The sequence below is a fragment of the Lutra lutra genome, chromosome 11 (assembly GCF_902655055.1).
Source record: "Lutra lutra chromosome 11, mLutLut1.2, whole genome shotgun sequence".
Lineage (NCBI taxonomy): Eukaryota > Metazoa > Chordata > Mammalia > Carnivora > Mustelidae > Lutra > Lutra lutra.
The window spans coordinates 61010671-61026869 of NC_062288.1; the positions used below are offsets into that span (position 1 = coordinate 61010671).

Consider the following 16199-nt stretch of genomic DNA (forward strand, 5'->3'; position numbering starts at 1 on the left):
CTGCACTTTGCACTTACAAAGAATCAAAAATTCCTATTCAAAACCTCAACCTTCCATGTATCCGCTTCTCTCTGAAACAGAGTCTCAGAATCCATTCTTCCCATCCATTAAGTTAAGAGGTCATTCTGATGCACGAGTAGCATTTTCTTAAAGTTAATTTTGTCATGAACCATCTCTTCCCCAAAGCAGAACCTTCCTTGTTTCAAGGATAATTTTTATTGATGAGAAACATTTTAAAGCAATAAAAAATTTTATTTCTATGACAGTTTCCATTTTGAAAATTTTCTTCTCAAAGATTAACACCCCCCCGCAATGTTCTTTCTTTATCCATCAATAAGGATCCCATCCTCTATTAAAAATGAATCGATTAATCATGTCAAAAGTTCTCAGAGGCTGGTCATAGGGTAAAATGTGTCCTCCACCGCGAACAATTACCTTAGGGAAGAAAAAGAAAAGTTAAAATTTTAGAGAAATGGATGTTCTATATGAATGGAAAGATTTAGTTCAGATTGAAGTATTATTAGAGCTTCCATGAACTATAGAACATATCCTATCAATCCATGCCTTTGAATACACTGATTGTCTAAGTGTTGATAGCTTTAATAATAGGCCCTTTAAGGTAGTAGAGGTTTACTGTTGTGCGGTTATTTAATTTAACACAAAGTTGTGTTCATCTTTCACACGTATGGAACTTGAAAAGTGTCTTTTTTCTTTTGGGAGTGAGCTGTCTGCTAGCACGTGCTATCTGTTATTCTAACCTGGTGAGGCCCCTGAGGTGTGAAGACCTACCCTGGGATCACCTCTGCCCCCCAACTGGGGGGAGGAATCTACCCAACTTCCTCTTCCGTCTGAGCCACGTGGCCCTCACACTGAGCTCTACCTGCCATCTTAGTCTTGGCCATTAATACAGGGGATATTTTGATTCTCCAGAAAATTAAAACAACAAACATGAGAAATTCTTGACACCCAAATTTTTAAAAGGCCATTTTTTTTTGAGTAGCACAGAATTAGAACATTCTTTTTTCCCAACATTTTATGATGAAAAATACTCAAACATAGAGTAAATCTGAAGGAATTTCATAGACTTACGACTTTGATTCTCTCATTAACACGCACTTTACTCATTTTCTCACACCATCCATCCTATCTCTTTGACATGTTTTAAAGTCAAGAATGGATATCAGTCCACTTCCCTCAGATTTTGTAATTGTAAAATTGTAAAATTAACACACAGTGAAATGCACTTGTGTTAAGTGTGGACTCACTGAGTTTGGATAGCAGTGGTACCTGTGTCACCTAACAAGATATATATTCTTTTTTTTTTTTTTTTTTAAAGATTTTATTTATTTATTTGACAGAGAGAGATCACAAGCAGGCAGAGAGGCAGGCAGAGAGAGAGGAGGAAGCAGGCCCCCTGCCGAGCAGAGAGCCCGATGCGGGACTCGATCCCAGGACCCTGAGATCATGACCTGAGCCGAAGGCAGCGGCTTAACCCACTGAGCCACCCAGGCGCCCCACAAGATATATATTCTGAAATACCTAGAGTTAAGGGAAGTTCAGACTCTCGTGCTTGGTGTCATACCGATGGAGGGGGGGATGCAGAGGAAGGGTCGGGGGGACGGCAGGGGACTAGTGTCTGTATTCAGAAAGTCTCTGGTTTCAGCAAACGTTCCAAGTAGAAAGGGAAAGAACTGACACGGTGTCCGACACGGTGTCGGCAGAACCCGCGCAGGAGACAGCGATATGGCCTGCTGTGTCCGATGGCATATGCAGAAAGCGGGCAGGAGTTAGTAGTGGATGAAGGGAGTGAACATAGGCAGGAAAAGGATCACATTCAGCAAGTTCTAGCTGCTAACTCAAAATCAGCATGTAAAGGCCACCTTACCAAGGCCCTTCATAGCTAGTTTTACCTGCCTCGATCAGAAGGGAACGGAGACAGAAGAAAAGTACACATATATTTTCATAGTGCATTTAATATATTAATAATCCACCCCCAACAGCTGGCATCTTATGACCTTGCTGTGAGGAAAGTGGGGTCAAGACGATTAGATGAATTTTGCTTTGCAGCTCACAGCTACACAAGTTGTGCACTGTGCAGCTAACTTCAGAGAGCTCCATTCATACCAACCTCAGTGACTGAGTGATATGGAGCTATTAGGAGGGCTGTCCAAGTCACACAATTATTACTCAGAGAATGAGCTGGGACCTGGCTTTGGATGCACACACCAGTGGTTTTTTTTTCAAATCCTAGTATTTGTATAATAATTCTTTACATTTGAACCAAACTTTCCAGCCTAGTCATAGAACATTTTTCCTGGCTCTCAACAGCCCTCTGAGGCAAATAAGGGAAGTGGACCACCATTACAGATGTGAGATTGGACTTAACCCTCATACAAAATTGGAAACACCTGGTGTATGCCATACGCCATCAATGGCCATTTGGGCCTTGCTGCCATGACAGTGGAGCCTGTCTACCATTTGCATACAAGCAAATGGTAGACAGGAAACCCACAGGCTGAGAGTAAACACATGTGTGATATGAGCCCCTGCATGTGACTCTAGAGAAGAATTTTTGCTGCCCACACAATCCCAGGCTAGAATTCTCTTCCTGTAGGTTCCCATCCAAATCTCCGGCTCTGGCAGGAATCTGATGAGTGATTCTGTGCAACTTCAGCTCAGCTGAGGACACTCATGGAAGTCGGGTTTGTGACAAAACCCAGCTGCTGCTGCCACTGGAAATGAATCTGGCAGCAATGGTCCTGAACAGCAGCGGTGAGCTGAGTCCAAGAGCCGAACAAACGGTCATCCTGCCTCTCCGACCAGAGCTGCAGCTAATGGGGGGTAACATAGTGCTTTATGGCCTGGGCCTAGACTCAAGAGTGCAGGAGCATGACTCAAGGCACAGCAAGCTGTGTGACCCTGGGCAAGTCACTTACTTGCTCTGAGCCTGTTTCCTTCACTGTACAATGGAGAAAAAAGTATCACGTCTTGGGATAGTTGGGAATTACGGGAGCAATTCGTGGAATAATGTCCATTGAACATATGGCATAGGCGCCTAGATGGTACTCAACAAATATTAGCCACTGTCATTATTCTTTCAACAGTTATCCCTATTCAAAATCCAGGGTCAAAATGCTTGTATCAAATTACCCTAAACCACTGTATTCCTATGTTAGCATTAAGAAATCTTGGGGGGCACCTGGGTGTCTCAGTTGGTGAAGCATCTGCCTTCGACTCAGGTCATGATCCCAGGACCCTGGGATGGAGCCCCACATCAGGCTCCCTGCTCAGCAGGAGCCTGCTTCTCCTTCTCCCACTGCTCTCTATCTCTCTCTGTGTCAAATACATAAATAAAATCTTAAAAAAAAAAAATCTTGGTTTTAGGGAGTTGTTTAAAACAGCGGTTCTCAAACTTGAATGTGCATCAGAACACCTGAGCTCATTAGAACAGACTGGTGGGCCTCACCCCTAGACTTTCCAGCACTGAAGGTCCAGGGCAGGGCCTGATAATTTGCATTTCTAACAATTCTAAGGTGCTGTTGATGCTGTTGTTGCAAAGACTGCCCTCTGACAACTGCTGTTCAGAAGAACCTTTTCCATTCTTTGACATGCCAGGCAATTCTCTATTTATATCAAGGGAGAATACAAACAGAAATTTGTTTGACATCTACTCATGGCCTCACCTTAGTCTGTTTTCTCTTGATCATCCTCTTTCCTGGTATACACACACACACACACACACACACACATTCTAGGACCACGATAATCAAATGGTGAAGAAGAGGTGATAAGGTTGGGTGTTACAGTTCTTCTTCTCAGTAACCTGCATCACCGCCAGTCAGGTTCTGAGCTGCCATATGTAATGATCAAATGACATCATGGATGGCGTCATTAAGATTGGAAAGAAAAGCTCATTTGGGAACAAAGTCTTTTGCACACACAGCAAAATTCTAAAGTATGTCCCCTAGCACATTGACAGCATTTTACCGATGTTAACCTCAAATAACTATGTAAGTGCGGGGGGAAAAAAAAAAACAACAAAAAAACCCCTCTGTTGTTTATAGCCAAGCTGCTCACCACTCACAAATCAAGGACACAAACCACTCCGTGGTTTTTAGAGGTGTGTAACAAAATGTGACAGGTCTGTGATTCTGTATTTAAATGTGACAAGATTCATTTCAAGGCTCCCTGGATAGAAACGGTCTCATCATCAGAAACTCTGTATGCTGGATGTTTCCACACGAGAGCTGAAACCTCTAAACTCATGCATTCCAGATGTTCCAGAGGGTCACAGATGTGTCATGAATTTTAAAAGGGTTATGCAAACACTTTAAAGCTTCATTCCACTTTATTTATTTATTTATTTATTTTTAGAAAAGGATACAATCCTCCCTGGAACTGGAAACAAGGACCTGGGCAGCAAGGGTCTCCCAGTGGTGCCATTAGCGGTGACAAGAATGGAGAAGGAAATTCACACTGGGAGTGTGGGTGTAGGTTTGTCCAGGGAGACTTCGTGGGGGTCTTAGAGGAGCAGCAGCAGTACTGGGTGGGGTGGGGTCGGGATACATGGCACCCAGAGGAAATGCTCTTGCAAATGCAGCAGGGTGTGAAAACCACACAGCACCCACAACAAGCAACAATCTGCACAGGGTTCCCCATATGAAGGGTTAGAGAGGAAAGAAAAGGGAGGGTTGAATAGATAATTACTAGTGAGACCCTATGATGCCCCATAGGATGCGGTGATGGGTGTGTGTGCACTAAAATACACACAACCTAAAATCACCATTCTAACCATTTTTAATTGAACAGTGGGATTTCATATAATCACAGTGTGGTGCAACCATCACCACTATCTCATTGCAGAATGTTTCCATCACCCCAAAAGGAACCCTATATCCATTAGCAGTCTCTTCCCATTCTCCTCTCCCTGTGTGCCCCTGGCAATCAGGAGGTTGCTTTCTGTCTCTGCAGAGTTGCCTATTCTGGATGTATCCAAGAGGGTTTCAAGCAGGGCAGTGATATGCTCAGATGTGCATCCTAGAAAGATGACGTTATGTACAATGAGGGGGCTGATTTGGAGGAAATGATACTGAGACAGGGAGGTGACTTAGGAGGCCGGCTATTCAGGTGAGAGAGGATGTGGGTGTATGGGAGAAATGGGGAGAAGGGGAAGGAGAAGAGGGATGTTGAGGTAGAAGCAATAAAATCAGGGACTAATCAGCTGCAAAGGTAAAGTGCAAGTGTTCCCCCAGCACATGTACACATCCTCCCCATTTCAGCCTTCTGACATTGGCGGCTTTGCAAGGGGTGGTGCTATTAACAAAGAAAGAAGGAAGGAGGCAAGTTTGGGAGGTGGGCAACATGGGATAGGTTTATAGTTCTTGTTTTTCACTCTAGGATGATACAGACACAGGGAAAGAATCTTGCTTGTTATGGTTTCTGATTTACACTAAAGTCATTTTATTATTTTTTATCTTGTTTCATATTTATAAAATCTTACCTTTTAGCTTTCAGACACTGAGCACACATAGAAATGGAATAAATATGCACTCAAATAAAGAATATACTAAAAAAAAACAAAAGGTACTTGGGAATGAGAATAAAAAAATAACCCAAAGCTTGTTAGCAGCCACCTCCTAAAAAAGAATGTGGCAACCCATTAAAAAAAAAAAAAAATCAGTAACAACAACAACCCTACCTCCCCTTCCCCCGCAAAAGCCAAACTTGGGTTTTGATCAAGGTTGAGCTTCCCCCAAAATAGTCAGGGAAAACTTGAGAGTTACCAATGTGCACTTCTAGTGTAGCAAAGCATTCTTGAACTGGAGGGGGAAAGGAGCTTTAGCTGACCAAAATGTAGCCATCATGGTGGGACATATCCCTAGAGTTATCAATATGTAGCTTTGGTGCTACCTGACAGTTCCCTAAGGGCTTTCAAGATACACCATCTTACCTAATCAGTTGCAGCAATATCATAATTTGGGATTTCCACCTTTGACTGTGAAGCAACAGCATGTGTTGAACCACTCCCCCCACCCCCCGCAACACTAAAAGCTGAATTTAGAAAAGGAATGCTGTTTGAAAGTATCAGAAAGCAACAGGACTTGAGAGGCCAAGAGTGTGGACAAAAGAGAATCACAGAGAAGTGAACCGATCATTTTGTGCTGCTTCTCTCTTTGAGAAATTCACCAATTTCTAAGCTTCTCTTGGCAAGAAGTCCAGCAAAAAGTGACAGATAAAAGAATGAACAGTTAAGTGGAGCTTAGAGTGCTTGGGAGACCAAAAAATAAAAACAAAAGAAAATGCAGAAGAGACCAAAGATAAAATTTGGAATCGCAGGCTTGTCAAGGAGGCATGGCTCTGATAGATACCACAGGCTTTCTCTTAGACCCACGAGAAACAAGGTCTTAGAAGTAATGAAAACCAGAAGCAGGTTAACCCTCCCCCAATCTGAAATCCAGGACCAAATCACCATGTCAGCCCCGGACTGAAGCCACTTGATCTGACCCTACATTAACTGCCTTTCAGAAAAAAAATCAAAGCATTTTTGGAGGAAGATAACATCATATTCCTATATTTTTGCCCAGCATTCAGTAAAATGTAGTAGTGTTGCCAAAAGATAAGCTCAAATGACTACAACAAGGGAAAAAGCAGACAACAGAAAGAGACCACAGGGATCCAGATATTGGAGTTATTGGGTATAGGTTTTAAAATAACTATTGGGGCCCCTGCGTGGCTCAGTCGTTAAGCATCTGCCTTTGGCTCAGGTCATGATCCTGGGGTCCTGGGATCAAGCCCCGCATCGAGCTCCCTGCTTAGCGGAAAGCCTGCTTCTCCCTCTCCCACTCCCCCTGCTTGTGTTCCCTCTCTCTGTGTCTCTCTGTCAAATAATAAATGAAATCTTTAAAAATAAAATAAAATAAAGTAAAATAACTATGAACAAATTATTTAAGAAGTTATGGAAAACACAGAAAAGAGAAAATGATCCATGGGATGACAAACTATTTATGTTTAACTGGAGTCCCAGAATTAGAAGATAAGGAAGGCATTGTGCAAAAGACATAGTAAAATATAGAAATCATGACTAAAAACTCCCCCAAATCAGCAGAAGTTGTCAAGCCACAGCTTTGAGAAGCTCTATAGGCCTAAGTTGGAAAAACCCAGAGAAAACTAGCCACATCTGGGCACATAATTGGGTATACTGCTAACACCAGAGACAGAAAGAAAATACTAAAAGTTGGCAGAAAAAGAAACTGCACTTTCAATAATTTCAAAGAAGCAAGAAAGCTGACTAGTTAACAGAAACAATGGAAGCTAGAAGACAGTGGAATTGTATCTTTTGAGTTTTGTTTTTTTTTTTTAAGATTTTACTTATTTACCTATTAGAGAAAGAGAGCAGAGGGAGGGGCAGTGGGAGAGAATCTCAAGCAGACTCCATGCTGAGTGTGGAGCCCAATGTGGGACTCGACCTCATGACCCAGAGATCATGACCTGAGCAGAAACTAAGAGTTGGATGCTCAAATGACAGAGTCACCCAGGTGCTGCTGTATCCTTTGAGTTCTAAAAGGAAGTAGCTGCCACCTAGGATTCCCACATAAATGGCTGCATAAAGGTATTTTCAAGGTGGGGAAAAACTGGAAAAAGGAATACCAGCAGATCTGTAAAGAAACGTTTGAAGATTGTTCTTCAGAAAGAAGGATAATCATCCCTACGGATACACAAAAATATGGAGGAGAATGAAGAGCAATTGAGAATTTACATGTGTAAATAAAAAGAATGTCAATAATAATAATAACGTCTTGTGGAGTATGAACCACATAGAAGTTTTAAAAAAAGACAGTTGCACAAAAGTTGGCATAAATTGTACTGTCAGGTACTCACACATCTGGGAAATGATAAATGTAGTAATCGAAGTCAACTTTCTTAAGTCAGTATGTGTGCTGTAGTTTCTAAAAGGACAGATATTACCCTGATGTTTAGAGCCAAACTATTTACAATAGCCAAACTATGGAAGCGGTTCGTGTCCATTGACAGATGAATGGATAGAGGAGATGTGTGTGTGTGCGCACACACACACACACTCTAAAATATTAGTCGTCATCAGAAACAATGGACTCTTGCCATTTGCAACAGCATAGATGGACCTAGAGAATATAATTTTAAGTGAAATAGGCTAGCCAGAAAGACAAATATCGGGTGCCTGGGTGGCTCAGTTTGTTGAGCAACTGCCCTTGGCTCAGGTCATGATCCTTGAGTCCCAGGATCAAGTCCCACATCAGGCTCCCAGCTCCGTGGGGAGTCTGCTTCTCCCTCTGACGTCCCCTCTCAAGCTCTCTCTCTCTCAAATAAATAAAATCTTAAAAAAAAAAAAAGAAAGAAAGACAAATACCATATGATTTCACTCATAGGTGGAATTCAGGAAACAAAACAAAGGAATAAAGGGGAAAAAACAAAAGAGAGAGACAAACCAAGAAACAGATTCGTAACTACAGAGAACAAACTGGTGGTTACCTGAGGGGAGGTGGGTGGGGGGATGGTGAAATATGTAATGGGGGTTAAAGAGTACACTTATGATGAGCACTGAGTACTGTATAGAACTGTTGAATCACACTATATTGTACACCTGAAACTAATATAACACTGCATGTTAACTCTACTAGAATTAAAATTAATAAAGAATAAAATTAAAGGACACATAATAAAACAATGTATCATCAATAAGCTCATACTGGTTTTAAGAAAAAGCATTATGTCTCCAAAAGAAAAGACAAAATAGAAGGATGAGAATCAATGGCACAGACATTTCTGTGCAAAGTGAAAAACAGACTTCTGACAGGGAACTTTTAAATTAGAAGAAATCTGATGATCAAATAATATACCATCTTTTTAGAGAGATACAAAATGAATGCCTGAGAGTTGAAGACCCTTCAATCAAATCTCTTAGCCTCATCTCACCAAATCATCTAGGTGTTTCAATGTGCTATGAATGTCTCTGATTAAAAAAGAAAAAGTCATGGAAATTTTTTCTCAATTAATTCCAAGAATCTATATGTTAATTTCAGCAAGGTTGGTATGAATGACTAAAGTTACAGCCTTCTCTTCCCTTGATCATTATCGCCATTGGAAACCTAAAAGCACAGTAGTAGGAAGTGATTCGGCATGGTGGTCAAAAGCTTGAACTCAGGATTCAGGAAGTCTGGGTTTGAGTCCAGCTCTGTGACTCTGAGGGACTTAACTGCTCCTATTTTCTCATCTGAAGGTAGGAATTAGGGTGACCAGTTGTCCCAGTTTTCCCTGGTCTGAGGGATTCCTGGAAACAGGATTTTCAGTGCTAACGCTGAAAAAGTGCCAGGCAATCTAGGATGGTTTGTTGCCCTAAGAATATTTAACTTTCTGGGGTGCCTGGGTGGCTCAGTTGGTTGGGCAACTGCCTTCAGCTGAGGTCATCATCCTGGAGTCCTGTGATCGAATTCTGCTTTGGGATCCCTGCTCAGTGGGGAGTCTGCTTCTTCCTCTGACCCTCTCCTCTCTCATGCTTTCTCTCTCTCTCTTATTCTCTCTCTCAAATAAATGAATAAAATCTTTAAAAAAAGAGTAACTTTCTGTATGGATTCAAGGAGATAATGCATATTAACCATTGGATGGTACTCAATTCACAAATATATAATAAGCTTGCACCACATGAGTATAGACATACACTAAGCACTCAAGTAACAGTCATCAAGTACTATTATTTCATTTTTTATTGTCAAAGGAATATTTTTTCCCTTTAAGAGTGGTGAAAGATCAGGGGCACCTGGGTGGCTCAGTGGGTTAAGCCTCTGCCTTCGGCTCAGGTCATGATCTCAGGGTCCTGGGATCAAGCCCCACATCCGGCTCTCTGCTCAGCGGGGAGCCTGCTTCCCCCTCTCTCTCTGCCTGCCTCTCTGCCTACTTGTGATCTCTCTCTCTCTGTCAAATAAATAAATAAAATCTTTAAAAAAAAAGAGTGGTGAAAGATCAGAAGCTACATACTAATAAATATAAGAGATAGTACTACACTTTTCAGAAGGAAAAATTATATTGTTTATGAGGGACATTATTTCTCTTCCAGGCTTTTTTTTTTTATTTCCATGCTATAAATTCTTCCTTCCCACGGGAAAGGTCCCAATTAAAGTAAGAAAGCAGATTGAATATGAGCTCCAACTTCTGTCAATATGCTTGACTTAACTGTCTACAGTGAATTTTATCCCTTAAACCTGCCAACACCGTGATCCATCCCATTCTTTCCCTCCACCCCCTTTTACCACTTGCAATGCCAAACACCCTCGTCTCCCCACACAGAAATGTCAAGCAAGCAAGACCTTACTTGTCTTAGCAGAATGGCATAAAGCTGTTCTGCCTTTCTCACCCTTTTAAGAACCCACTTTGCAACACAGGATTTGATGCAGTTAAGAAGTAATCAAAACTTTACTTCCTCCATGTCCAGCTTTATATTTGAAATCCACAAAGAGGGAAAAAGCAAAATCCAGTTTGTTAATTACTCTTAACTCAGTATTTAACTGTATAATATATGTCTGTAGTTTTCTTTGGGAGGAGAGGGCAGGGGTTACAGCAGTAAATGCTCTCTGCTGGGAGTGTGAGGACCTAGAGTCATTGTCCTCTGGGGAACAGGAGACAAGAGCTGGCCAACCTGCTCAAGTTTTACCTCCTGCAGACAGCAGTGGGGGAATGGCTCTAGCATTGTGTGCTGGAGCTCAGCTACTGGTCCAGGAGAGCGGACTATGCACATTGCTGCCCAACTCCACATTCAGTGTGGTGTCATTGCTGGTAGCTTGCAATCAGCCACGGCGGGAATATTTACACCACAGAAATTGGCAAACACTATAGATCAGTGTCTCCCCTCCCTCCCACGCCAATTTACCTTCCCAACCCCGGTTCTCTGACATTTTGGCTCTCTTGGGGAAAGAGGAAACATTAGAGCTTTCTTTCTCTCTCCCAAAATAAATCAAAGAAACATCTATTCAGATCAGTAAATTGTAAGATCCAAAACCTCTCTCTCTGAAATTTTGGCTCAGGAAATCAGATGGGCCAGATTTCAAATATTTGCAGAAAGATGAGAAGGTTCTGCTGCCTGCTTCCATTCCTGCCTCCCCCCCATAGAAATTCTAGTGTAATTGGCAGGAAGAGTTTCAAGAACACACCACTGCATTAATGGATGTTTCCGTTTGTATCAGAGCCCCTGTGACATTCCGAAGCTGGTCTGTGTGGGACAGCTATTAACCAGAGAGGGGATCTAGATTCAACTGTGTTCCTGACCCACAGCTCTAGGGGACCCCAGAACTGATAATGTACCCAGGTTCCCGGAACTGAGGACATAGGACATGCCAACATTTCATGTTGGGCACAACATTTTCATGATGCCATTGGTTGAAATAAAACAAGGCACAGAGTTTTCACTACTAAGCCAAAGACTGTCCAGTGGTCCAGTTGACAATGGGGCAGTATCTTAAGACAACTTTATTTTGTTCCTTCACGCTGCCCATTTCTCTGCCCCACTCCACCCTCCACCTTGTTTATTTCTGGGCTCTGTTTAACATTTCCACAAGCAATTTTGTGGATCTGGTTACACTTCAAATTAAAACAACAAAATGTTACTGTTTAAAAAGCAAACCCCAATTCCCTCTTTGTTCCTCAAATATCATTAATTTTTAAAACCTATTCTCCATGTGTGGATAATACTTTAAATGTTAGTCTTCTTAGTATTTATTCACTTCCCATAATGAAATGGTTCTCTGTTAAATTTCAATAGATTATTAAAAACCACTCAACAGCTAAGAGAAAATTATGCATCATTGCCTAGCTGTTATACCTCAGTAAATAGATTTGCTATCCAATTTATATTTTAAATAATACAATAAATTAGCTCTCTGAGTATTAACTAAGTGCATATTTGGGTAGCTTAATTTAGAAGCATTCTTTTTATGCTAATCAGCCCTCTCTAATGAAATAGAACCACATGAACTAAGAGGACTCTTGGCAAATAATCAGAGTAAAATTGGGAGTTGCCATTGTTTATTATTTCCTTTGTTTTCAGGAAGCAAGCTGTGTGGGTTTTTGTTTTTTTTTGTTTTTTTAAAGAAAAAGAACCCCAAATGCCAAAAAGTTGATTTTTTTTTTTGGAGGAGGGGACATTCTAATCAGCCCCCCGAGATAATGAAACTTCTACAACTCCTCCCATAAATTTATTTCCCAGAATATTTCTCCTTTCTTCTCCTGTGTAACACAGAAGGAAATCGTCTTCAGCTGACACAAACAATGCATCCTTTCTCCTTTGAAGGGAATTGCTTTGAACTATTCATTATCTTAGCATGCCTAGTCTGTTTCCTAGAAGACACTTTGGTATGTATGATGGGTCAGCAACCACAGCATCCCTTGAGAAATGCAGTTTTGTTTTGTTTTTAGAGATCTTATTTGTTTATTTATTTATTTGCGAGAGACAGGGAGGAGCAGAGGGAGAGGGACAAGGAGACTCCCCACTGAATACGATGTCTGACACCAAGGGCTTGATCCACAACCTTGAGATCATGAGCTGAGCTGAAACCAAGAGTGGCCACTTAACCCACTGAGCCACCCAGGTACTGGTTTTAAAACACACACACACACACACACACACACACACACACACACACACACAGATGTGTGTCAGTATGAGGTGGGAGCCAATTTGATTTTCATTCACCAGACATTCACTGGGTGTTGGGAAGTGTGCTAAGGGGTTTGCTACAGAGATAAATGATATCTTATTCCTGTCCTCAAGGAGCTCAGTGTCAAGTAGGGGAGGAAAGCAATTAAAGAGTTAAATGAAAGAGAAACCCCAGTGTGGTTCATGCATAAAGAGATGCAGAGAAGGAGGTATTCTGGGAGAAGGGCTTCCTAGAGGTAGTTTGATTTATTTATTCACTTATTTATTATTTATTTATAGGTATTCTCTACACCCAACGTGGGGCTTGAACTCGGGACCAACAACAGTGGCGTACTCTACTGACTCAGCCTGCCAGATACCTCTTTAGAGGTCATTTTAATCCCTGAAGGTAAATGGGAGTTTTCTGGGCAGCTAGAAGAGCAGAAAGGACCTTATAAGGAATGAAGACTTTATTCTGGAAGTAGCAGGGAGTCAGTGAGAGGGTTTGAACAAGGGAAAACATGATTGGACTTGTGTTTTGGCAAAAGCACCGAGAGAAGAGTAGACTGGAGAGTAAGGGGACTTGTTAAGACCAGCTATTGTCAAAGGAAGTAGTTTAAACCATAACAACTTAAAACACAGAGCATTCTTGAATAGCATCTTCTAAAACCTGGGACTTTTGTTAAAACATCACAAAAGCAAAAACAGTCCCATTTTAGAATGTATAAAGTAGGGGAGCCTCTTTTTAAAAATTTCCTCAAAATGCTGTATTTTTAATTGCTTTATATAAAATCAGTGTTTTCCTCTTTAAGTAGTTCTTTGTGGTTTCTTTGTCAAGCACTAGGAAATGAATAAAATCAGCCCACTGAGAAGGATTTAGAAAGCAGATGTGAGTAATAGTTACCAATTCTTCTTCTTCTTAATTTTCTGGTAAGACACACAGCAAAGCAACTGGCTAAATAACTTGACTTGCTTGCTGTTTTGGTGGGAAAATGATGGAAGCTGAGGGCCCTTGTGTTGTGTTGTGGAAAGATTCAGATTCTCCTCCCGATGGTCTAGGGCTTGACTGCAAATCCAAGGCATAAACTGAGATCTGTTTTAGTAGTTGCTTCTTTATGCTGAGCCACTGTTGGTGAGTTGAATTGAAAAGGTGCTGAGGACTAAATTCCCTGTTTTTTTTCAGCTGGATATTTTAAAAAAATATTTTATTTATTTATTTAGAGAAAGAGGAGAGACTAAGACATAGAGATAGAGAGCAGGAGCGAGCAGAGGCAAAGGAAGAAGCAGACTCCAACTGAGTGGGGATCCCAACATGGACATGACCCTGGGATCATGACCTGAGCCAAAGGCAGACATTTAATAGACTGAGCCGCACAGGTGCCCCTAAGCCAGATATTTTGATAGCCAACCTCAGCACAGGACATCCAGAAAGAATAACGCATCTGCCTAACCAAATCAGTGCTAAGACTTAGACATGACATGTCCATCCCACCTGTTCGCCGTGTGTGGAAGCTACAGTCTTTCTGTTTGATGCTAGCCAGAGAAGATGGGAAATACAGCAAGAGGGAAAGAAGACAAATCATGAATGGCAGACATGGGAAAGGACATTAAGCCTCCCCCTTCAATTTCACCTTTCCACGGGGAAAAAAGTCTAGAGACAAGTCCTAGAGTTGGTGAGAGAGTGAAATAATCTGATCTCTTAAACATGACTGGCAAGGTTATAATCAGTTTTGAAAACAGTTGGGCATGATCTGATGGAGCTGAAGATGCTCAAACCCTATGAACTCATCAGTCCCACTTCTAGGCATGATTCTTAGACAAACTCTTGGACATGGGTACAAGGAGAGCAAGAATGTTCACAAAAGCAATATTTGTGGTAGCAAAACACTGGCAACAACCCACATGTCCAGCAGCGGTGGAATGGCTGAGGGACGGAATCAAGCAGTGGAATACTATATGGCAATAAAAAAGGAAACAGCACAACTGAACCCATCAGCATGGATGAAATCTCAACATCGCTCAGTAGCAAAAGCATGTTATTACAAAATCCATACAGAATAATTCCTTTTATAGAAAATTACACATGAGAAGTAAAATATTTATATAGATGTATATCTGTAAAACTATTACTTAAGAAAAAAAAAGGATGATAAAAACAAAATCCAGTTCAGTGGTTCGCCTCCAGGGGCAATGAGAGAAAGGGGTGGGATGGGCGAGGACAAGCTCTTGGTCATGCGGTACTTCTTAAACTGGCTGGTAAGTACAAAGGGGTTCATTTATCATTATTTGTTTTTATCTCATACAAGTATTATACTTACTTTTTGGTTATTCAATTTTTAACTAAAAAAAAAAAAGAGAGAGAGAAACCTCCTATAGTTGCTGCCAAACTCACAAAAATGAATCTTTAAAAAATGTAACATGTTCTCTGTCATGCTCTTTTCTTCTAACACAGAGCTGATGAGATGGGCCATGTGTCTAAAACAGTAAGTGGGAAGGATACAGAGAAGCAATTAAAGGGAAACAAAAGCAAAAATGGGAAGTCCCCCCTCTGGCAAGCAGCTCTAGGAAGACCGGGCTAGTGCCAGAATCTAAACCTTGGGACTCTGACTGCTGCATAAGAAAATAAATATTAGGAACAAAAATAAACACCCACATCTCCATGCTGGACAGCAGAAGAGCAGAAAGTTCGGCAAACAACTGGGGTTTCTGTTTTGCTGCATAGTTTTTTACTCTCTAACTCTCAACTCCTATATTCCTCTTCTTCCCTGTTTCCATATGTTAGAAGCTCAGTGTAAATGGAAAAAAAAAAAGACAAAAACAAAAAGGCTGGATGCTTCATTTATTGTCAACAGGGATGTTTCAGATGACTGTTCAACCAGAAGGGATTTGATGCTTTAGAAACATCTCATTACTCAATGTAGCCACTTTTATTTACTATTATTAGACCGCCATGTAGCAAAATGTGGAACATGTCCCCTTGCTCTCTGTTTCCTCCGCCTCTCACCAAGACAGTTTCTTTGTTATGAAGTTACAACTGGAAACAACTGCTGTAGTTCTAGGCCTTTCTGATAAATAATATTTAGTTGAGGCCTAAAAACATAGTATCTATTAAGGATCCTATTAGACAGGAGGAGAGCATCTTGCGCTATAGAAACAGATGAATGCTAGGAGAGGCAGAAGCAATAAATATTTCTTCCACGCTTACTAGGTGCCGGGTAGAATGTCAAGTAATACACGGATACCCATAACCTCAATGAATCCTAGTAATTAATCCCTTCATGAGAGAGATAGGTATTAATGTTATCCCCATTTCACGGATGCAGAACCTCTTGGAGAAGTCAAGTATCTTCCCCAAGGTCACACAGCTAGCTAGTGCTGGAGCAGGGCTGGCACGGTATCCGGTCTTTTAATCTCAACACTCTTGTTGCTTGAGGATGGTGAGAGGAGGAGCTAGAATTGCCAAGGTAATAAGACTAGAGATAAAATTCAAGTCTACTTGATAGCTAAATTCGTAACTTTTCAATCTGGGGTCCCCAAA

General features: G+C 41.2%; 1 protein-coding gene across 2 annotated transcripts in view; it reads right to left on the minus strand.

Moving 5' to 3' along the window:
• Positions 1-200: 200 nt before the first annotated feature.
• The window catches only part of CPVL (carboxypeptidase vitellogenic like), a 128371-nt gene continuing 112372 nt past the window's right edge, over positions 201-16199 (minus strand). For both annotated transcript variants that reach the window (XM_047694632.1, XM_047694633.1), the window contains exon 13: positions 201-435. In XM_047694632.1, coding sequence (XP_047550588.1) covers positions 331-435 — 105 coding nt within the window. In that variant the 3' untranslated portion in view covers positions 201-330. The remainder of the gene's footprint in view (positions 436-16199) is intronic.